General features: G+C 41.4%; 1 protein-coding gene across 1 annotated transcript; it reads right to left on the bottom strand.

The window, feature by feature from the left end:
- Positions 1–12: 12 nt before the first annotated feature.
- On the bottom strand, positions 13–23,953 carry mmel1 (membrane metallo-endopeptidase-like 1). Its single transcript, XM_079509377.1, has 24 exons — positions 23,774–23,953; positions 20,881–21,175; positions 20,261–20,305; positions 18,437–18,496; positions 18,137–18,298; positions 17,244–17,324; positions 15,284–15,379; positions 13,772–13,884; positions 12,096–12,161; positions 10,872–11,006; positions 10,416–10,505; positions 8,661–8,800; positions 8,118–8,217; positions 7,529–7,657; positions 6,656–6,754; positions 5,876–5,959; positions 5,657–5,760; positions 4,307–4,365; positions 3,284–3,403; positions 2,895–3,028; positions 2,081–2,146; positions 1,824–1,919; positions 551–627; positions 13–456 (listed from the first exon to the last, which is right to left on the bottom strand). The coding sequence occupies exons 2-24, from the start codon at positions 21,035–21,037 to the stop codon at positions 357–359; spliced, it is 2,313 nt and encodes a 770-aa protein (XP_079365503.1). The 5' UTR covers positions 21,038–21,175; positions 23,774–23,953; the 3' UTR covers positions 13–356.
- Between the last annotated feature and the right edge of the window lie 564 nt (positions 23,954–24,517).

A 24,517-nucleotide genomic window follows, 5' to 3' on the forward strand; every position in this document is an offset into this window, starting at 1 on the left:
ATTTAAAAAAAAAAAGGCTGATAAAGCATTTCAGGCCAGCTATAGGCTTTAACCTTTCTAGAACGCCTTGGTTTTCTATGGAGTCTTTTTCACTCACAGAGCCACTCGTCACTCACCGCAGTAGGAAGCAAAACCACTTGTAAGCAAGAACAGGTGACCTATTCATCCACAGACAATACTTCTAAAATTGAGATGTTATAGATATCCAAAGCAAGTGTCTATTTTCATTATCCAATCCATGTGCGTGTAAAATCTATTGTGTAAATACATCGGATGCAGAATTCTCTCTGTGGGTTGAAGAACCTTGTTCTTTTGAGTCGACAAGATCAAGTATTGAATACAAGTAGGACAACTTTCTACCAGACCCGACATTTCATTTCAGGATTCATTACACTACCTTTCTTGCACTGGAATGCTTCAGAGAAAGCTTCGAAGTTCTGGAGGGACCCAAGTACCCTGAAAACGAGAGATACAGATTACAGAGTATGAGAGCTGGAGAACACATATTTTCGTGATTGTATCAATGGTTAATCATATTAAAGGTCTTAACCTATATTCTAAGGGACTGTGTGTGTCGGTCTTGATGGACTGGCTGGCATACTCAGGCCGATAGGCACCACACCACACCTGGAAAGATAAATGTATTCCTTCAGCTTGGAGGCAGTGGCATGGACGTTAATGGAGACAATCACAATAAAATACTACTACAAATATTAAAGCAGCAATAGACCCTGACATACATCATTGTCTGTTCTGTGGTTCTTCATCCCATCTGTTATAGCACTTTAAATCTTAGAATTTATTATAATTATTCTTATTAACATAATAATAATAACAATAATAATAGCTCAAATTTATATTTCTAAATACCCAAAGCGCTTTACATAAAACACTAGGAACAAACTTTATTCCAGAAGAAATAAAACCGAAAAACAATCTGTTCTGTTCTGTTCCGTTCTGTTCCGTTCCGTGTATCAGATGTCTTGAAACATTGACATTTCAATGGAACCTTTGTTGTGTTTTACTCCACACAACAACTCATAATCCCTACAGAGTGAGTTGTGGGTGTTATGCTTATTGGCTATATAAATTTATACTGGCTATTTGACCCGTTTTCTGTCCATGACTGACAAACAGACTTATGTTTTCCTTTATCTGGAACACAGTGGTCTTGACTTTGGCTGCCCCCCAGACCCCCCAGATCCCCCCAGTGTCACATAGTGTAGAAATTATTTGGAATGAGGTGACCCTTTCAGCTCCCCTTTTCGGATGTTTGACTCTTTTTTTCCCCCCCTTGAAAACCAAGCGTGCAGGGGGTAAAACAAGTCCCCTGTGGGCTTTTGTTCTTGGCACCTCTAAGTGGAGAAATGGTTTAAATCAACCCTTTGTCTGCTGATGTATTTATTCCGCCGCAATCACAAATTCCTCCTTCGTGATTTGTGACCACATTTGACTGAGAGACTGCCATTTTATTTTTTTCCAAAAATGAGTTAATAGCACAGGCAGACTCTTCACATACTAGAGCATGTCTGAAATAAGTGTCAGAGCTGAAATCGACATGTAAATAAATGCTTAAACATGTAGCTAGGTGTAATGTTAGAGACCACAGAAGTGAACCTTTCAAGCCTTTTTTCTCAACTCGCTGTTTTCTGCAAGACATTACTCTATAAGCCATATCTCCAAAACTGGTGGGTCAAACTGAACAACCAATATGTCAATTTGAAGCTAAGATTCCCTGCTTTCAAATGATATGAAAAAGCGAAAATTCAAAAAAATCCAATGGCAGTCTCTCGATCAAATTTAGTCACATTTTTGTTACTCACTTGGGCAAAGTTAAGGAAGAAAAGTTGCTTGTGATCCATGTCTAAACCTGGTAAACAAAGCTCTTCACCCTCTCGCTCCACCCATTTCAAATAGGCCTGTAAACACAGGTGGAAGACATACAGTTCACATTCACATTAAAAACACATTTCAAATGTTTAGGAAAAAATGTGTGTGGCTAGCAGGGTTTCCCCGAATAATTGTAATTCTCATATTTGTGGAATGTGGTTTTGTGATGTTGTGACGACAAAAAGACAACCTTATAAGCCTGACGAACTCCTCCATTGTCCGCAATATTCTCTCCCAGGGTGCTGATTCCACTGATCTGCAGTCACACAGATAAAACCATGAACAAACAAACATGGAAGTAGTAATTCAGAGGGTTACTTAATAAAAGGTGTTTAATAGTCAAACATTAGGGACAAAAACATAATATTTTTAAAGATGGAGTGCCACAATCTTTTTATTTTTCCAGTTTTTCATGTGTCTATGAGGTGACAGTACTTCATTAGACACCCTGGAGTCGTTTTTATGTGCAATGGTGTATTAACTTTGTATTTAGGGTTTCTTCCTGGAGGCTGAACCCTTGACAGTCAAACGGGCCAATGAAATAAACAGTAATATAGTGACACCACACTATCAGCCCCTCCCCTAACCCCTCCCCCTTTATCATACAACTACAGCTGTGGGTGCGGCTTCAGTTCAGGTGGATCACCACCCATCACCACCCACCAGGCAAACCAGGCATACTTAATGAACTGGTGGGCGTGCCCACATAAAAACAACATTTTAACAAATACTGTACACTTAAAAAAAAAAATTACACCTCCTTATAATAACAATAAGAGCTGATGGCCATGTTTTAGGGTGGAAAAAAATTCACGGCACTCCATCTTTAACATGCTACTTATCGAACCAATGTGTCCCATAGATAGTCTGATACATACTTAGTTGACCAAAAATAGAAGATCTTCAAGCTCACAACGTGTCGCAGCGTGACACATTGTGAGCTTGTAGTTCGACTGTTTTTGGCACACGACACCAGCGTGCTCCCAAGTGTAAGCATTACTCACGTTTTGTCCACCTGCAAGCTCCCAGTTGAAGCTGCCATATTGTTGCACCATGCACTGTGACTGGTCTTTAAAGTGCTCCGCAGAGAAGTTACTCCACCAGTTGAGCATATTTCCGTCCTTGTCAAAATTACGCCCTGCAAAACCAAACATAAATCAACCAAGTCAAAATGTATTCTTGAAATATGATGCAACATATTGAGTTGGACAATACTGTTGTGATGAATCACTGGTCGCTGGCCGACCGATAACAAATGATTATAAAAAATGACAAATAGCCATTATGATAAAGTGTATTTATTATTTCTGATCTCGTAAAATGCCTGTGATGAAATCGTGCCCGGTGTCGTGAGTCATGGCGTCTATTAAATACCATACCAGTGATGGATTACCATTATCGTCGAATCCGTGTGTGATCTCATGTCCAATGACCACTCCTATTCCACCGAAGTTCAGGGCCTGGAGCTGCTGCTTACTGAAGAATGGTGGCTGCAGAATCCCAGCAGGAAATACTGCACAATTACAGTTGAAAATTCATTAATTACTTAACCCATTTTGACCTGAGATCAGATTCTAAAAATGTCTTCTACATCCTGACAGTTTTCTGAAAAAGCTATGTTTCTATGTCAGTCGTTCTTCGATTTTTCAAAAATAGCAGACCTACAAGCTTGTAGATCTGCTATTTTTCAATAGCTAAAGCATAACATAATGCTAACACCAAAAGGGGTTCCCGCCCAAAATGGGTTTTAAACCCCTGTAGTCTATAGAGAACTGGTTGAGTTACAACTGCACTTTTTACTGAAATGTCGGCTGATTCTGTTTCTGAAACATGAATCTGGCTTAAGATGGACAGCACAGATCCAAACTGATGAATGCGAGCAATATACACTAAATACCACCAGCAACATATGGTTTTCTGGGGGGGGGGGGGGGGGGGGGGTATATTTTCAGTTATTTCGATATTTAACCGGGGAATTGAAACGATTTGGAGGAAAACATAGGAAAACTTTGAGGAAAACAGAAAATAGGCTTGTGGCAGCCCAAGTATTGTTTCATCAGCCAAGTCGGTGGCCACAAAGATTCTTATGAAGCCATTTAAAGCCAGAAATATATCAACTATTATGTAACTTTAGCAGAATCTCATTCCAGGTTACTGACTGCACCACAACTATTGCAGTAAAAGAAAGATCGATAGCAGGGATGAGCGATTGGTATACGTTTTGGGATCCATACACCAATCTTTTAACCAATCTGTATGGTACAGTAACAGTATAACTGGTCTCATTCAATATTTGTGTTTACACAATGTTCAAAGTTGGCCATCCATTGTCAATGACATTCAATGTTTGTGTGTGCACAAACCCTCAAAGCTGGACATAGGAGGGGCTAACGCCCCGTAAAAATAAATCTCTTACCAATCTGGTTTTTGTTTGGCATGTAGAATGCATTCACTTCGGCAGCACCAACGAACCACCTTAGAGAACATTGGAGAAAAAAAAACGAATTAAAAACGGATCCAGATTTTGTTTGGTTACAGGACGTTGTGGTGTGACTCGTGTGAGTCTGAACTTCACACAGTGAATATGCTTCTGTGTTAGCCTAAGATTTAGACTCTCATAGAGGTCTTTTTCGATTCTGACATCATCTCTCTACGAGAGTCTAAGGGCTGATTCATACTCCTATTTTAGAGCTGAATAAAAGTCGGTTCGGCTCTGTAGAGCCTACAATGTGACGTCATTTGAGGTTCGGGGGGGCGGGTACCGTCCTAAAGTCGGCTCTTCGGTGCTACTGAAAATTTCTGACGAGCCGAAATCATTTCGGCACTACAGCGGTAAAATAGGAGTATGAATCGGCCCTAAGACTTCATTACTCATGGGCTTTCAATTTTTTGCTCGCGGACCTATAATCACTCTTAACATGTACATATGCAAAATCTAAGGTGCTTACGTTGCTGCCCCACTTCTCAGCTTGGCCTACGTTCTGCGCTTGAAAGTTTACGGTGTGTTGTTTTCAATAAAAAAAAAGTGTCTCTCGGAATCTGGCATCCATCTTGGATTTCACGCCATTGTAAATGCACAACGGAACATTGGCCCCTAGGGGTGCTGCCAATGTAGAGAGATGATGTCAGAACATTGGCCCCTAGGGGGTGCTGCCAATGTAGAGAGATGATGTCAGAACATTGGCCCCTAGGGGTGCTGCCAATGTAGAGAGATGATGTCAGAACATTGGCCCCTAGGGGGTGCTGCCAATGTAGAGAGATGATGTCAGAACATTGGCCCCTAGGGGGTGCTGCCAATGTAGAGAGATGATGTCAGAACATTGGCCCCTAGGGGGTGCTGCCAATGTAGAGAGATGATGTCAGAACATTGGCCCCTAGGGGGTGCTGCCAATGTAGAGAGATGATGTCAGAACATTGGCCCCTAGGGGGTGCTGCCAATGTAGAGAGATGATGTCAGAATCGAAAAATACCTCTACGAGAGTCTAAATCTTAGGCTACTTCTGTGTAATGGTGTTGTGATAGCCTTAGAGTCTAAGGTCTAAGGCTTAGACAACAGTGAAATATTTAGACCTTATAGGGACTTTATGCATTGAGAACCTGCGTGCAGTGAATAGAGTTCTGCAGGGTTCCATTTTTAAAACAAAAGGGGGGGTTAGATATATTACTTGAATAATTTTGAAAATAGCGAAAATAGTTACTTTCCACCACTGGATTCCTGTGTTATTTACTGCCTGAGGGGCTGGATGTCCAGCAACCGCTTACTTACAAGTCAGGGTCAACCGGCTCTCTGCGTCCCTTCAGACTCTTCCTCGCCTCAGTCTCAAGGTTCGCAAGGGTGTTCTCAAAATACTTATCCTCACTAAAATTGAGCTGAAATGAGAGACATTGAATTGATTGAAAACATGATCCGGGATTACAATGGATCTCTCATGTAGTGTGTAAGTAAGTAAGTAAAGGACAGGAGAGAAAGCGAGTCCTTACTTACATGGGCATACTCTTTGTCAAGTTTCTCATTGTTGTCGTCTAAAATATGGTCTGGATAGCCTATATGCTCCGTAATGGCCATTGCCTGCAAAACATACAGTATCGATCATGGTTAAAAGTAACTATAAAACTGAGAATCCTCTCTTGACCGCTTGAGCTCAATATGCTTTGTTGTATGATGATGATGAAGTATGTACAGTATTCTATTTTTCGCCATGTTGAAAGTGGTTAATGTTCATACTAGTGCAAAGAAAGGTTCGACATGCTATGAATAAATGTATTATTACAAGATGTCAAAAAGTTACATTGAATTACCAAAAGCTGCACTATAGGCATCATTTACATAAATAAATAAATTGATAAACAATCATTTGTACGATACAATTTAAATAAATGAAGAAAAAAAAGATTCACCAAATGCGAAGAGCTCATGTTCAAAAAGCCATGCTTTCTGTGTGGCGTTTGCATGTTCTCCCCGTGTCTCCTAGGGTAGGTAACCTCACATAAAACATGCAGTAATCCTGGTCTCTAAACTGCCTTCACCTGGCCAGCCGGGTTGGAATAACGTGTTCCTTCCACACGCTACGTCCAACCAGGGAAACTCCCCCCTGTCAGGTGAAAAGAAGCGACTTGGACTCCTCATGCATTGAAGGAAGGTGAGGTCAGTCCGTTGCTCTCCCCAGATTGGCAGAGGGAGTGTAGAGCCCAGGATTACATTAGATAATTGACACTGGGTGAAAAAATGGTTTACAAAATCGTGGGATAAAAATTTAGGAAATACCTTCTCTCTTGCCTTCTCCTTAGTATGAGTGTCCATCCAGCTCAGCTCCTCCAGGGTTTCCACATACGCTTCCTGGATGTTACTGATGAGGTCACTGACCTGTACACATATGATATAGTTTAGTTATTGATATGATATGATATAGTACTTTATTGTCAGCCCACACTGAAATTTGTCTTGCCACCCAGCAGCCTTGTATGCAACACATATGCATACGTTTGACATAACACTGAAAACAAAAAACTAAATTACATACATAAAAACAAGAGCAATGTCCACAGCTCAGCCTACTCCTGGCCAAACTCCTGAAACTCCTTAGATTAGATGTGATATTTCAATCAATATGCAACAACAAAAAACTCTTGTTAACTCAATATAGCACTGATTGGTTTGATATCTCGTGTGAGGGCTTTATCTAAAAGTTTGCCATACCTAGGCCTGAAACAATTGTTACACTCGCCTAAGCACGATTATTTGAGCTAATTGCAATAATTTTTTAACAATCGTCAGAATATTTTCCATGAATTTGCATAAAACATCTGGATTCAATGAATTGCAATGACATATTTCCATTTTTCCACCACATTGTCCATGCACTTTTAACCACTTTAAAATTCCAATGCCAAAAACACATTTCAATCATTAATCAATTATTTGTATGATGATAATTTAATTGAATGTATGATCAATTGAATTGAATTAATTCAAGAGTCACAGGGATTTTGTAACAACTAGGGGTTCAAACTAAGCTAGTATGGAGGCACAGCTGGCTCCTCATTTGTCTTTCAAGGCTGAGAAAAGTTTTCTACAGACTTTTCTGCATGCAATGAATGGCAGAATAGGAATGTTATATGTGAATTCTCTGACACTCACCATGCGCTTACTTTCTCCAGCAAAGGTCTCACGCACATATAAAGCCCCAACTGCGTTTTCCATGCTGCCCTGGACATAGCTCACGCAACCACGCCACCGAGCATCCTTTACTGTGGTCCCATATAGAGCCTGACACGCACGCACGCACGCACGCACGCACACACGCGCACACACACACACACACACACACACACACACACACACACACACACACACACACACACACACACACACACACACACACACACACACACACACACACACACAGTAATGTCATGTCACAGATTCTCAAAGAAATATTTGTTCTTTATTTGAAAATACATGATCTACAAGCACTGTGAGCTTGTAGGCTACACAAATCTTCTCTCATGGGGGTCCCTGGAACCGCATCTTTACAGATGGGCATCCTATGGGGGTCCCTGGAACCGCATCTTTACAGATGGGCATCCTATGGGGGTCCCTGGAACCGCATCTTTACAGATGGGCATCCGCAGACATATCAATTTGGGGGTCCTCCTTGACATGAAAATGTCTGAGAATCACTGTTTTAACTAAGGTACCTCAATTTCTTGCATGGTTACATTCTTACCTTTGTGTACTGAGCTCTGGCTTTGTCGTCTTTGAAACGACGGCTCAGACTGCTGACCCGACCCTTGATAAGCTGCCATGTGAGGTAGTTTTGCATAGTTCTGGAAGCATAGAGGGGAATCTACTGGTCATGCTACAGAACCCATACAAAATGTATTCGTAGCTGACAGGTGGAAATCTTGTATGTCCAAAACCTTTAAGGCCTATTCATAGTCTGGTTTTTCGGTGGTGAGGTGACCACCGCTCCGGTGGTGAGCTGACCACCGGAGCTGAAATAACGTTGAGCGGTGGTGAGTAAAAACAGAGAGAAGGGCTGGAGCGGTGGCGGTGGTTTGCTCTTCACCGCGGCTTGTGACGTCATGTTGTAGTTCGGTGGTCACCTAACCACCGAAAATCCAGACTATGTATGAGCCTTTACTTTTCAGCAAAAAAAAGAAATAGCAAAAATGGCAAAAAGTAGGGCATTCATTTCCGAAATAATTATAATACTATAATACTATGATTATGATTTAATAGCTGTTATGAACTCTTTTTACAGGCTGACCTGACGCTATGTCTGGCGAGAACTTGGTTCATCTTCTCCAGGTAGGGAGAGCTGTAGACCACCACCTCCTCCTCCTGCTGGACATCAACATGTCCAGCGTTGGACATGACACCTTGTACAAACCGTGTCCAGTTAAAACCCTGCAGAAACCAAAATAGGGGCGCCAGGGGGTTAACATGCATTATTGTTTGTAACTAAGTTGTTTAAATTGTGATATTTCAATCACACATGTCAGACAGTCAGACATATCTCAAAATGAACTGCATGTATTTAATTCAGTGTAACCAGAAGCAGGGATAAATCACATTCCCACAGGCCATAAAAATGAATGACCAGAGGGGAGGGGGATCAGCTGAGTGGGTAGACAGGCCCTGTTATATGCTTGCATATATGCACACCTCACTCTACAGCAATACTTGTATTATGTGTTCCATTTAGTCTTTAGTGACTGACTACACTGTTGCTGTGGTCTATGTACACTACAGTATGCTGTGGACCTCACCTGGCTGCAATCAAATGAGGCTGCACCGCCCTGTCCAGCTGTACCACATTCATGATTAGTGGAGCTGTTACCAGCTCACATTATCTCCCCAGCACCGCAGCAGAGAACACCATGCTTCTGTGATTCCCGAGTTAAGTTTTTGTATTTTTTTCTGTATGTCCGTTATGATGGGTTTGGTCGTGAGTATTGTTTGGCTAACAGGGAAACAGAAGGTCCTCGGTCCACGTCCAAGTGCCAGAAACGTAACCCCGGCCTAACTGCTCCCTCAGGCAGGAGGCACTGCCCCTGTAGCGTAGCGTCCACTGCTCCTGATAGGCTAGGACAAATGCAGATACCACATTTCGCTGGATAGAGTGTGTGGACCAAATTATTGTTATTCTCATATCAAAAACAAGCTCACAACCTGACGGGTTGAGAGCTTGTAGAATGTAGATTAACTCTTTTCAAACAGCTCAAGTGAAATGTAGCCTACAGTTATGTATGACTTGTAGTAATAACCTAAATCTGTAAATTACGGTAAGTTACTTTACAGATTTAGCTTGTTACTACAACTAACTAGTAATAACTGTCAACTAATTGTCGTGGAGTAAAAAGCATACTTGCCTCAGAGATGTAGGAGTACAAGTATAAAGTTTTGAAATATAGAGAAATAAATAAAGTAAAATTGTACTTAAGTACAGTACTTGAGAAAATGCACTTAGTTGTCCACCACTGCCCCACAGTCATATATTCATTCACTTAGTTGTCCACCACTGCCCCACAGTCATATATTCATTCACTTAGTTGTCCACCACTGCCCCACAGTCATATATTCATTCACACCCAAGAAACTGTCAAAACAACCACAGTTTTATGTGATGAACTATTTCTCAACGTGATGGAGGTTAACCACATTTGATATACTTTGTTGACTGGGGTCCCCCGGGGGTTTTCCCCTTTCCCCTATAAACCAAACCTCTTCAACCGAAATATCCGAACTACGCGCTAAGTTGTCAGCTTGTAGATCTACTATTTTCACCGAATATTCTCCTAGTGGTTAATTACCAGGCCGGACGGCTGCAGGTCAGAGACTATAGCACACTTTTCTAGTTGTTTTAACTTGTTCATGGGGAGAAGGGCAATAATATTTCCCAGACATTCCATGAATTTGAGCTAATGACCTTCTGGCCTCTAGGCTGTTAGCATTTTAATGAATCAGAATTTGCACTTGGTCCATTTAATTTGAGGCGTAATATAAAAGCAAGCACACTTACATTAAAACCAAACGTGTCCTGTAGCTCAGTGAGTGTCATCTTGTTGTAGAGAATGGTGACATCCGTACGCTCTTCAACCGGGGATGTAGCCTGTTAGGAAACAGAATAAAGACAAATTTATACTTACAATGGGTCACTTTTGTCAAGTGAATAGTGTTGAGCACGACAAAAGGGTTCTGGGGCCTAGTGGTCCAGGTGCATGCCACATGTATAGTAGGCCTGACACTGACAGCGCACTGCGTGTTCAAGTCCTGTTCATGACAACCTTTGCTGCATGTCTCTAAAATAAATTGTGTAAAAAATAAAGGTTCTGTTGATGTTTTGCCTTTTACTAAAACTCAGAAGCCTGGTTCTATAACTGTAAAGGAGGAGGTTTCTCATCTGTCATCTTGTCATTATTGGTTCCTTTTCCCCCGCTTTTCCACAGTTACATTTCCTGTTGTGTCTGGTACTCACGTTGGCAATGTCCGTCTCCAGCTCCAGCACCTGCACCATCTCCTCCCAAACACCGTCGTCATCCTGAGTTAGGTTCCTGTCCTCACGAACTATTTTGGCAATTGAGACCATGAAAAGCAGGTAGGCCTCTCGTACCTGATACACAATTGTGGAGGAAGAAAATGAACAAATTAACAACTTAAGCCCTATTACATGACAAATAGCGATTTGTGAACATTTGAGAAAATGTATGAAAATGTCTGCCTATAATGAGATGCCAAACTAGTAACGCCAGGTTGAAAGTGGCCCATATAGCTATTGTTTACCTTTTCTCTGCTTAGATTTGGGGAAATCTAATCGACTCGGACACTGGAGAAAACCACCGGTTTAATATACCGTCCCAATATGATGGACCGCCCCAAAAATGTTGCATTTATTTCATAAAGCGTGTTTTCTCTTTCGGTTAATTTCCAAATTGTTTTCACACAGTTCAGTATCAGTACATCCTGTCTCACATTGTCTGGATGTGAGGTATAGAGACTACTTACTACCTTGCGCGGCCTTATCCTTCTATGCCTAAAATTATCTTATTAAGCATTTTCCATTCAAATACATTTTAAAATAGTAAAAATAGCCAATCTACAAGCTCACAATGCGTTGATTTTAGTATTTTTGAAGCTTTAAAGCTTAATAAGATTACTTTAGGCATAAGGGATAAGTCAAAGTAGGGCCCTATTGTTTTTAGTTTAGGGTTTTTTTAAAGGAGAATTCCATGCTAGAAGGCTTTCTTACCTTTCTTACCTTTCTTTGTAGTTGTTACGTCCCCACCAAAGAGGTCCAGGTGTTTTTTTGTGCAAAAACTCCTTATTGGCTATTTCCCCTACCATAAGCCATCAATTAATTGCATTGAATGGGAATTGAATGGGGCTATGGGGTGTTGTGCTAATTCGCTTATTTCCATCGAAATAAGTAGTAAAGTGTGCCGCTTGGGATATTATTTACATTATGAAGAGAGGATATATACAAAAAAAAATGGAAATAAGCTAATTAGCACAACACCCCATAGCCCCATTCAATTCCCATTCAATCCAATGCAATTCATTGAGGGCTTATGGTAGGGGAAATAGCCAATAAGGCGCTTTTGCACAAAATAACACCTGGACCTCTTTGGTGGGGACGTAACAACTACAAAGAAAGGTAAGAAAGCCTTTTAGTAGCAGCACAACATTAGAATGGATGCATCACCCTTTTGTAGTTTCCATCGTTGAAGTAATAGTCTCTGGATGGCATCCCGAGTGCTGGCTGGTCAATCTGATAATGAAGAATAAACAAAGTATTAACTTGGATAATGTAAAAAAAAAAAAAAAAGGGAAAAAAACAAGGTCTGCACACTGTCAAAATATGCTCCACTGCTTATTGTTATAATGTTTGAATCACATAAGGATCTTCATCAGTAATATTCATTCCTGCAGATGAACTTCGTTCTTGTTTTTCTGTTTTTGCTTGTAAATAATTAGTAGTTGTGGGTTGTGGTTTTTGGGCTTGTGTAGTTGCTTATTTGGGCTTGCTTCGTGAATGTTGTTTGAATCAGTGGTTCTCAAACTTTTTCATGTGGCCAAGTACAGATTTGTGCCAGGATGTGAGAGCCCCATTTTCAAAAACATTCTTTTCCAACATTTTTCTTTGAAAATAGCAGATCTACAAGCTCATGATGCAACACGTTGTGAGCTTGTAGATGGTCTATTTTCAAATAACTGACATACTGTATATTAGGTTCAAAGTGTTCATGTTCATAACTTCAGTTCAGTGTTCATAACTTCAGTTATGTTATTGTTGTTATGTGTTGTTCAGTTGTTCTGTGTTGTGTTGTTGAACAACACATAACAGTTGTTCTGTTATGTGTTGTTCAGTTGTTCAGTTGTTATGTGTTGTTCAGTTGTCATGTGTTGTTCAGTTATGTGTTGTTCATGTGTTGTTCATGTTCATAACTTCAGTTCAGTGTTCATAACTGACATACTGTCAAAGTACTGTCAAAGTACTGTCATAACTGACATACTGTCAAAGTACTGTCAAAGTACTGTCAAAGTACTGTCATAACTGACATACTGTCAAAGTACTGTCAAAGTACTGTCATAACTGACATACTGTCAAAGTACTGTCAAAGTACTGTCATAACTGACATACTGTCAAAGTACTGTCATACTGTCATAACTGACATACTGTCAAAGTACTGTCAAAGTACTGTCATAACTGACATACTGTCAAAGTACTGTCATAACTGACATACTGTACTGTCAAAGTACTGTCATACTGTCATAACTGACATACTGTCAAAGTACTGTCAAAGTACTGTCATAACTGACATACTGTCAAAGTACTGTCAAAGTACTGTCATAACTGACATACTGTACTGTCAAAGTACTGTCATACTGTCATAACTGACATACTGTCAAAGTACTGTCAAAGTACTGTCATAACTGACATACTGTCAAAGTACTGTCATACTGTCATAACTGACATACTGTCAAAGTACTGTCAAAGTACTGTCATAACTGACATACTGTCAAAGTACTGTCAAAGTACTGTCATACTGTCATAACTGACATACTGTCAAAGTACTGTCAAAGTACTGTCATACTGTCATAACTGACATACTGTCAAAGTACTGTCAAAGTACTGTTATACTGTCATAACTGACATACTGTCAAAGTGTTCATGTGGCCTGTAATTGCTTCTTTTGGGCTTGTTTTCATAGACTGATACTTGTATGTATTGTTGTTTGTCCTGAACTGGGCTTGTTGGATGTGCATGCACTGTCATTTCATTAACTTGGACTATGACCACCCTGTTGTAATGAATGTCTTTGCTGTAGACATTGCGTAGCTAAAGCTCCATGTGTTGCAGGTGTCCAAACTCCTTACGTAAATGACATGGCGAGTTGAGTCCCTGTCATCCAGCCACACGCGAATTTCCAGCACAGGATTCATGTTAAAGTGAGCAGTGAGCGTCGCCAGTGTGTCCTCAAGGCTCCACTCTGTGATAACAGGTAGAAATTATCTCTTCATTTTAGTCACAGCGGCCTAAGATTACAGACCATGGCCAACATACATGGCTTCCTAAAAAACAAAACTCTCGTGGAAGTAAACACGGTGCACACACGAAGCAGGATATACTCATATATCCGTGTGCGCAGATGCCAGTTGCGTGTGGTTAATTCTGTTCGAGCCAACGTCCTCTACTGCATTTAATTACAGAGGCACAACAGCTTGGCAAAGAGCAGAGCAGTCTTAAGAGACCAATCAGAGGCCTGATTGAGAACCGCAACTCTACCCCACTCCAATAGTGGACAGTAACAAAGTATATTTACTTAAATGACGACTTCATCTGTTTTTCAACACATCTTCATATAATTGTTCCTCACTAATGCAAATGGTACAACTTTTTTTCAGACAGCCGCCTACAAGTGACATCATCGTTAGGCAGATTTTCTTTTTCAAACAAGATTTCAAAATGTGTATTTTGATTTTTTTATTAACGTGAGAATAATGGCTTCCATTATAGCTTGCTAACTTTCCAGGAATAGATCTATTCTATTAGCTTGAATTCCTCATCGTTTGATGTCACTGGTAGGCGTGTTTCTGAACTGTCCACAGGCTGCCCTCCTCTGAGACAAAGAGTGAGTAGACAAAAATGGTTCCATATTATCGTGAGCATTAGAGGACCAGTTATATAAAGATAGGTTGAAAATGGCACAAGTACTGTGCCCTTAACCCCTTTTGGTGTTTGTTTGTTTTTTTATAATTTTTATCCCACGATGTTGTAACCCATTTTCACCCCTGTGTCAATTATCTAATGTGATCCTGGGCTCTACACACCCTCCGCCAACCTAGTCCCCATATATGGGGGACATGGGGAGAGCAACGGACTTGAACTCATGCTTCCTTCATGCCTGAGTGTCCAAGTTGCTCCTTTACACCTGACAGGGGGGAGTTTCCCTGGTTGGACGTAGCGCGTGGAAGGAACACGTTATTCCAACCAGTTCCTTTCCCCTCCATCAGGCGCCCCGGCTGGCCAGGGGGAGGCAGTTTGTTTAGAGACCAGGATTACTGCATTTTTTTGTGAGGGTACCTACCCCTTTTGGTGTTTTAACTAAGCATTATGTTATACTTTAGCTATTGAAAAATAGCAGATCTACAAGCTCATACGAGCTTGTAGATCTGCTATTTTTGAAAAATCGTGAAAATGCGGCACAAATCTTTGAACATATATTCTTCCAGAAGACCTTTTTTTTATTTCAACGTCAGGCCTAAATGGGTTAAGTACATTATTTGATCTGTACTTCACTCCACTACATTTCAAAGACAACTATTTACTGTAAATAGATGTTTGTGTGAGTGAGCAACAGTCTGTTTTAGTGTTTTGTTTTACCCTACCTGTAGTGGCGTTCCAGTCTTCTGAGGCAACAGGCCAGTCTCCGACTCTATCAATGAGCGTCAGCAGAGGCTGGGAGTCACGCTCCTCTATGAGGCCTGCCGGAGAAAACCACGCCAATCAAACTCAACACATGTAAGAACACTACAGTTCCTCTGACACTGCAGCGATGAGACATATGCTCTATATCAGTGGTTCACAGTCACACATATTTTCTTGTCAAGGACTCTGAAATCGTATTGAAATGTATTTGGCCGCATTTGAAAACGTTTTTGTGCCAGGGACACCCATAACACGTTTTGTCAACAATCTTTCGAAAATAGCAGATGTGTAAGCTCAGTGGATTGCATCATGACACGTTGTGAGCTCATAGATATCGGCTATTTTAAAATTGCCAAAAAATAAATTCAATTAAGGTTTAAACAGTTCCTCATTTTCTGTTGCCCCCCTGGAACCCCCCTCAAGGACCCCTGGAGGACCACAGACCCCACTTTGAGAAGCAGCACTCTGTATAATCCGTTGCCTCATATACAGAACAGATCAGCAGGTCAGCTCGGTCATCAAAACCAGCTTTTTTTCATCTCAGACTGCTAGCTAAAGTGAAACCATATATCTCCCATAATGACCTGGAGAGGGTCATCCACGCATTCATCTCATCTAGATTGGATTATTGCAACTCACTCTATGTCGGCATTGACCAATCGCTGCTCAGGCGCTTAACAGCTGATCCAAAATGCTGCTGCCCGTCCCCTCCCTGGAACCAAGAATCACACCACTCCAGTCCTATAGCCTCGCTTCACTGGCTCCCGGTTCGATTCCGCATTGATTTTAAGATTTTAATGTATGTTTTTGAGTGGTGTAAACCACTCCTACAACTGGCTTTGTTAGTCTGTCTGTCTGTCTGTCTGTCTGTCTGTGCAGAAAAAATTAGCATGGTTGCTACGGTCACCCAGTTCACCCGGGTGTGATTTCATTACGTCAGACATTACGTCAGACCACAGCTGATCAGGCTATATACAGTTGGAGGCCATCGATATTGTCCTTTTCTTTTTGCTGATGTTTGCGTGATCTGCGCAAAAGGACAGTTAACCCATTTTGGGCGGGAACCCCTTTTGGTGTTTTAAACATTGTTATAATTTAGCTATTGAAAAATAGCAGATCTACAAGCTCATAGTGCGCCACCGAGTGGCGCGCTACGAGCTTGTAGGTCTGCTATTTTTGAAAAATCGTGAAAATATTTATTTCAGAAAACTGGAGGATTTAGAAGGATTTTTTAAAATGTTGAGGTCAGGCCTAAATGGGTCAAATGATAAGGGACAATATCGGTGGCACCCAACTGTAAGACCTTACACCACTCAGTTCACACGGGTGTGATTTTTTTATAATTCGCAGTGGGTTAGCACCCTCATCCCTCGCAGACCTCATTTCTAATTACAACCCACCTAGGGCTCTGAGGTCGGGCCGACCAGCTAAAGCTGGATGTGATTGCGACCAACAAAAGGTCAAAGGGTGACCGGGCCTTTGCGGCAGCTGCCCCCCAGGCTCTGTGAATACTTTGCCTTTTCACATCAGAGCTGCCCAGTCCATAATTACCTTTAAATCTCTGCTTAAAACGTATTTATTGTCCTTGGCTTTTACGTGTCACTTGAGGTAGCCCTGCTCCCCTCATTGAGGTAGCCCTGCTCCCCTCATTTGTTCAAATGTCTGCTTTGTTTGTGCTTTTTGGATTGCCTGCTAAAGTCTGTCTATATATTGTATTGTTTTAATTACCTTTATTTCAAATGCCTGCTTAAGTTTTTATGTTTTAGTTGTTTGTTTATATTGCATTGTTTGCTTTTTGTTTTCTTTTAACCTGTACAGCACTGTGGTTGACCTGGTCATGATAAATGTGCTATATAAATAAAGTTGAGTTGAGTTGAGAAGACACACGTCATTAACAGCTGGTGTTTGAATGAGACTTACTCTCATTCATGCAGGATCTGTACAGTGTTTTAGCCTTCCTGGTAGCATCCCTGGCCTGGTTGTTCTCCATCTCAAGGATTCCTGCAAAAAGAGTGCCAGAAGTTTTCTCATTTGTTGAACTTTTGGGTTCTCTACAAAGAGAACCTTCATCACACAACTATAGAAATAAATAGGAAGAAAGTTGTTATGATATTAGCCCATGCACAGTACATCTTAGTCTATGTACTTGAACTTGAGATACAGTGTACTTGATATGTATTGTGTACTGCCGGTACTGTAGCATACTTTATAGATAGGCTACGAGAGACATCTAGGCGGCAGCAAGGTCAGCCTTGCTGCAGTAGGCACGTTCTTCTGTCTCATATCTTATTGTCACGTCATTATGATCCAGCACTATATATGTTTCCTGTTTGTGTAATAAACTTTGTGAACCGTAGCGTGATACTGTCTCGTGTCTCGTTAATTTGTTCTCCCGGGTACCCGCCGCCGCAGTCGCCGTACCAAAGGAATACTTCAACAGGATTGTCACACACCACCCAGCCTGCACACACTACCTGTCTGTCAGAACCAGACGAGGGTCCAGTACTTAGATTACAACAAAAGTGAACCTCATAATTAACACGTAACGCTGATTATATAATAACTGATATGTTGTACAGGTTGGAGGTTGCAGAAGCTCACAATCTATCCATTGAACTCCACATAATACAGGTACAGCCCACAATGTTTAAATCCTTGACTCTGATAAGCCTGATTTAAACATTATACGTACGACACTGCTACGACAGTGATATGTGCCAAAAATAGCAGATCTACAAGCTCGCACAAAGTGGCATAAATTAGGCAACATAACTGCAGTAACAGCGGGAAAAAACAATGCTGACATGACTGACCTTTGAGGACAATCTCCTGCTTGTCACTCAGAATGTCAAAGACACTGTGACGGGAACTGGTCTCTGGGATGACATAGTTCTCCAGCCAACCCCCACAAGCATACTGGTAGAAGTTCTCACAAGGCTTCACAGATGCGTCCATGTTCTGCAAGAGCCGCGCAGCTTTGGGGCGCAAGGAAAGAGCGAGGCCAAAACCATGATGCAGTTAGAATGCTGTCGTTTTGTTTTTAATAAACAAGAACAGATGGACAGAAGTGAATTAAATTAAAAGAGGGAGAAAGCAAAGAAGTCCCATGTTACCTGCTGTAACACACTCCGCTGTTGTGCACACGTTGTTGATGTTGGAATGATGGTGCTGCCCTGGAAAAGCCAAAGTCAACAGTTAACGTAGCACATGTCCCAGGATTTACAACTCCCACCAGTCCTATAGTCTCAGATGTTGGGTTATGTTCGCTGTGTTTTGCATGTATTTGGTTATACTAAACAGGAAATGTGACGTCCTATCAGCAGTGATTCCCCTGTGTTGTCTGACACGGCTGAATAGGCACCAGAGTAGGAGTTAGAAGGGATGTCTCTAATCTAACTAGTTCTAACGTGACAGGCACCTGGCCCCCTGAGGCGCTTTACATAGATTGTGCATTACATTCACCCATTCACACACACACACATTCATACACCGATTGCGGCGGAAGCCATGCAAGGTACCAACCAGCACATCGGGAGCAATTTGGGGTTCATTATGTCTTGCTCAAGGACACTTCGACATGTAGACAGGAGGAGCCGGGATTCGAACCGCCGACCCATGGATCATTGGACGACCTGCTCTACCTCTTGAGCCACAGTCGCCCTACCCCTACCCCTACCCCTACCCCTAAATGTGTTTTGGGTAAAACTCATTCCAAAGCTATCCGTTTGTGGACAAACTCTCTAAATACGTCGGTATAGATTCGGGCTGGTTGGATGCTTGACTTCCTCTCCAACAAAACCTGAGTGCACGTCAGGTGACCTCTCTTTTTCTACAGGTTCACCCCAGGGGTGTGGACAGAAGAATGACAGTTTGAGAAGTGATACGTCCTGAAGTTTGCAGATGACTCAGTTATAGTCAGTCTCCTCCATTATGAGGAATCAAATCGTGGCCCTGTGGTTGATTATTTTTTAAATTGGTGCAAAAGCTCATTCCTTCTACTCAATTTACAATTTAGGCATTTAGCAGACGCTCTTAATCCAGAGCGACTCAGTCTATCAAAAAGACGTTTGACTTTCAGACACCATTCCCATGACCCACTCAGAGCACCACATTGATGATCAAGAGGTGGGAACCTGACCATGACCCACTCAGAGCACCACATTGATGATCAAGAGGTGGGAACCTGCCAGTTAAAAATACATTTCATCATCATTTCATCCACCCTTTTGTAAATGCAGGTTCCACACAGAGATTCCAGACTAATATCTATGCAGTGATATTACCTGTAGTCTGGCCATGCCAGCTGGCTATACTTTATATTTGTTCTTATTGCTGTTCTGATGATATGCTTGTTCATTGATGCAGTGCTGCCGAGTCTCTGATACTTAAAGGACCACTTCACCACTTTTCAACTTCTCTTCCTATAATTGGTCCTCACTAATGTTCATGATAAAATACCACCATTTTTTCCTACTCAGTCTGTGTCTCATAGGAAGGCTGTGGGCAGTTCAGAAACCCGTCCACCAGTGACATCATCGATGGTGAATCCAAGCTAATAGAAACAGCAGGCTTTCTTTTCCTGAAAAGTTGCAATGCAAAAGTTGAAGCCATCGTTCTCACGATAATACAAATCTAAATATACTTTAAAACAAATCTTGTTTAAAAAAAAAACTGCCTAATGATGATGTCACTGGTGGACGGGTGTCCGAACTGCCCAAAGCCCTCCTATGAGACACAGACTGAGTAGGAAAAAATGGTGGTGTTTTATCATGAACATTAGTGAGGACCAATTATATGAAGAGATGTTGAAAAGTGGTGAAGTGGTCCTTTAATGGAAGTGGGTTTGTTTTTACTGCATGATTCGGCCCTTCTGGGATAAATAAAGTTGTAAATTGAAGTAGTTTATCAGCATGAGGACAGACAGAGGCAGTACTTACCTCCACCTGAGGAGCCCCTTGATACACCTGGCCTGTTAGATTGCTCTGTATTGGGATGTAAGAGAACTGAATAAAAGTCTATTCAGTCTTTTTTTCCCTCTTTTTTCCCCCCTTGTCTTCTTAAGGAGAAACAAATGATGGCAAGAAGTGCAATATTCAGAGTGGAAGCTAAATATTTTGATAAATTCAAGCTCAGACTTTGGATTTCATTATATTTATTAAACGAAATGGAGTTATGTTGCTATTATATATTATGTCATATCATATTACATTATATTGTATTGGTCTAGGCTTGTTTAACCCATTCTGGGCAGGAACCCCTTTTGGTGTTTTAACTAAGCATTATGTTATACTTTAGCTATCGAAAAATAGCAGATCTACAAGCTCATAGCGCACCACTCGCTTGTAGGTCTACTATTTTTGAAAAATCGTGAAAAATGCGGCACAAATCTTTGAATTCTTTCAGAAGACTTTTTTTATTTCGATGTCAGGTCTAAATATAATTGTATCCTGAATATTCAGAACAACAACAACAATACATCGGGGACGTCTTTTAGGGGTCAAAAACACATGACACATAACCTCCATGGACAGTAAAGGGTCAATGAACCTGGGCCTACCTTTGACAACAGATGTATACAGGACTATGAGTCCGGACAGGGCACAGCTGACCACCAACAACAGCACAGACAAACTGATCTCGGCAACGCTCCAACGGCACTTCCCAGGTTTAGTTGATTTTTCCATGATGTCCGTTTGACTTTCGGATTTGCCCATTCTCCTCTGGGACCAGTCGCTGTGGAAAAGAGACGTTCCACACAGCAGGTCCAGGCAGGCAGGGAGCTGGATCACTGGGTGTGTGTGTGTGTGTGTTGTGCTGTGCAGCGCAATGCAATGTTGTTGGTGCCAAATGACCTGGAATTGAGTGAGCGCATTAAGTGCACGGTAAATAAACACCTAGAGTACAAACTAGTTACACAGCCCTAGACGGTAAAGAGTTGTTAGAAGAGTTGTTAGAATAGCTTATCTAGAATCCTTTACTTCTCCAACAACAGGGCTATACTGTACTGTAGGTCATAAGGTGAAGCCAACCTCTTGAAGGTCCGCAAGGCCAAGTACCGCACCTGGGGGGACAGGGCCTTCTATGTTTCGGCCCCCAACCTCTGGAATGAACTCCCCAACCATCACAGAGCTGCTCCCTCTCTCCTCTCATTCAAAACCTCACTCAAAACCCACCTCTTCAGGATAGCTTTCCCCAGCTGAGGTCTGGATAGGATGTCCCCCCTTCCCTCGTTTATCCTTTTATCTTTTTAACCCTGTACTGTTGTTGTATCGGTTATGTTTTGCTTTGTTTTTTCTTATTAAAGTCTGTTCCTAGTGTTCCTATGTAAAGCGCTTTGGGTATTTAGCAAAGCGCTATATAAATTTGAGCTATTATTATTATTATTATTATTATAATTTAAGCCTTAATTCATATGGCGCAGCATGACTGTGTCGCACACTGAAAATAGCTGATCTACTTGCTGGATGCCAGACATTAGCAGCTTGTAGATCTGCTATTTTGGTGCGCAACACCTTCATACGGCAGAGCGTACATTTGGCAATTGAGTCACTGGGACGGCACGTGTTTTCAGGACAGAAAGTCAATCAATCAATGCATATGACTGATCTGATGAGATGATTTGTTCTTGCTCGCTGAGCCACATCTGCTATGGATGATGGGACACAACCTCATTGTGAAGGACTTTAACGAGTGTGACATTTATTCAGGAAAAAAACAGGCATATCCTGATAGAGTAAATTGACCGTTATATTGTCTCGCGAAACCATTATCATTTTTTTTAAATATTTGTGCGGAGGAATTGAACACAATTTCCCCCCACCCACTCCAGGCCCGGACACTAAACCCTACATCAAGAGCGCCATTATCTTCCCATAATTACTACTTAGGTGTGAACAATATTGCAAATGAGCATTTGTGTGGGAATTAAAAAAAAACACACAATCACCCATGGCAACACTTATTTGCATCCATTCACTCCCAGCACCTGTTTCTCCATGAGCAGCATCTATTGCCCTGTCATTAGGCCTGACAGAGGACAGGCGGTAAATCAGAGGTTCGTGCTTCTGTGGCCCATTAGCTGTTCCTGATGAATACTCATGGGCACATCATGATCTAGCACTGCCATGATGGACAGGGTGCACATATAGATTCACCGCCATGCCCAGCTTCATGTTGGCAGAACAAAAACTTTCTTTGCAGCATCATCTCTTGTCGATAGTTTGTGCTGAACATTCTTTTGGGGAAATTGTGACACATTTACACGGACGCACCAACGCTGCAAAAATCAATTTGTCATTGTCACTGCCTGACAATGACTACAAAAGACAGTGACAATGACTAATGTTGAGAGATGAGATTTGGGATCATATTTGATTGGCTGTGGTGTTCTCTGTGACACTTAGCTTAGATGGCTATTATTGCTTACCATATATAAAGTGTTATCATATGATATCACATGTGCTATTTTGTCTTTGAACTCTTGTTTGCGTGACCATTTACGCTGGCATGTGTTGACTAGGGCCACAATCCTGCACAGTCACTGGATAAGAGTGTACAGTATGCTAAATGCCTACATTGTAAATCGTGATTGTAATCACATGTTTTAATGTTCCCATATGTTGTTCCCTTTGCTCTCTCTCTCTCTCTCTCGCAAAATAGTCATGAAATAAAGCCATGATAAATAGTCAACTAAATGGATTCATGATTTGTGTGTTGAAACAATAATACTTTTTATGTGGCTGCACGTTTCTATTTTCCAGGTAGGATTAGGTACTTGTGATTGGTGCATTTGGTGTGTTGTACTTGAGTAACGGTAGATCAAATCATATCTCATTCATTTAATGAAGCTGCTCGACATATTACTAACATCTGTATTATGATGCCCATAACTTATATAGTCAGTGATGTAAATAGGTTTTCAATGTAATGAGTCCCGGGATGCAGGGATGGTCTTTTAGATGAGTCCCAGGGACATTTTATGAGTCCCACTTCAACGACGTTAGGAGTCATATTTTGCCATTTTTATAAATTGCAGCATTTAACTCCCATTTAATTTTATATGGTTATAATGTGATTATATTCATGTAGAAAACAGAAGAAGAAATGATTATTATAACTAAAGCTAGAAAAATAAACTAGACTAAAAAACAGTACAGTAGTGCATCCCATGGATGCAGAGGTCGTTGTTTTATTGCGTCCCTTAACTTTAAACTGCATTTTGGGATGCAAAATGCACCCTATTTTAATCTCTGATATAGTATGTGCAGTACTGCCAATATGTGCTAAGTTTGGTCACTGAGTTTGCTTCGACTTTGAACATGTGTGGGGCCACAGATCAACTGAAATAAATGGTACTACCTATATAGAGACTTCAAACTACAACTTTCTCATCTTCCTATTATCCAGTTCCCAGTGCTTGAAAATATAATGCCCTACAAGGCGAAGCTTACCTTTTTCCGTTGATGCTGGAAGTCCCTGAGCTGTCCCCCACAGCGCACTAATATCCCAGACACCCCTACTGAGCTTCCACTCAGAGCTGGTGTGTGGAGAAATGAGACTGTGCTGACGGATGAAGGAGAGAACAACCTCTCAGCTGGGAGGCTTGTGGAACTACTGAGGCAAGAGAGGGAGAGGAGGTAGAGACTGAGAGGGAGTAGGGGGAGGGGGAGGGAGAAAGAGAGGGGGGAGGGAGGGACAGAAAGGGAGGGAAAAGAGGTGAGAGAGAGAGAGGGAGAAGAGGAGGGGTTGGCAGGGAGGAAAATGGGAAACGATAGTATCAGGCTGACAACCGGATTGATTGTGAATATAAGATAGTAATTATAAAAAAGAATGCTGTGTGGTGTGGGTGATTGATGATGGTAGTGAGTTATATTGGGAGGGCTAAAATGTCAGAGTTCAAGATACTATAGCCTGCAGGTTGGTCACTTTGTTTTATTTTCACTATTGACGGATCATGGGATGCTTAAATGTACAGTTCCTGGAAGATCTGTAGAAGTTCTCAGAAAACGAAAAAGATAAAACAAACAAAGTGGGGAGCATTTCAGAAGGGAAATAAAACACAGCATTTCTCAATCGTTTCTGTGTATTTGTCCTGGGAATGGGGACCCATAGATAGAAAGATACCATGCAGCAGCAAAATCCAGAGAGTTGAAACAAATGGATCCCCACAGGTCCATTCTTACATTTTCAGAGTT

This window comes from Electrona antarctica (genome assembly GCF_951216825.1).
Source record: "Electrona antarctica genome assembly, chromosome: 9".
NCBI lineage: Eukaryota > Metazoa > Chordata > Actinopteri > Myctophiformes > Myctophidae > Electrona > Electrona antarctica.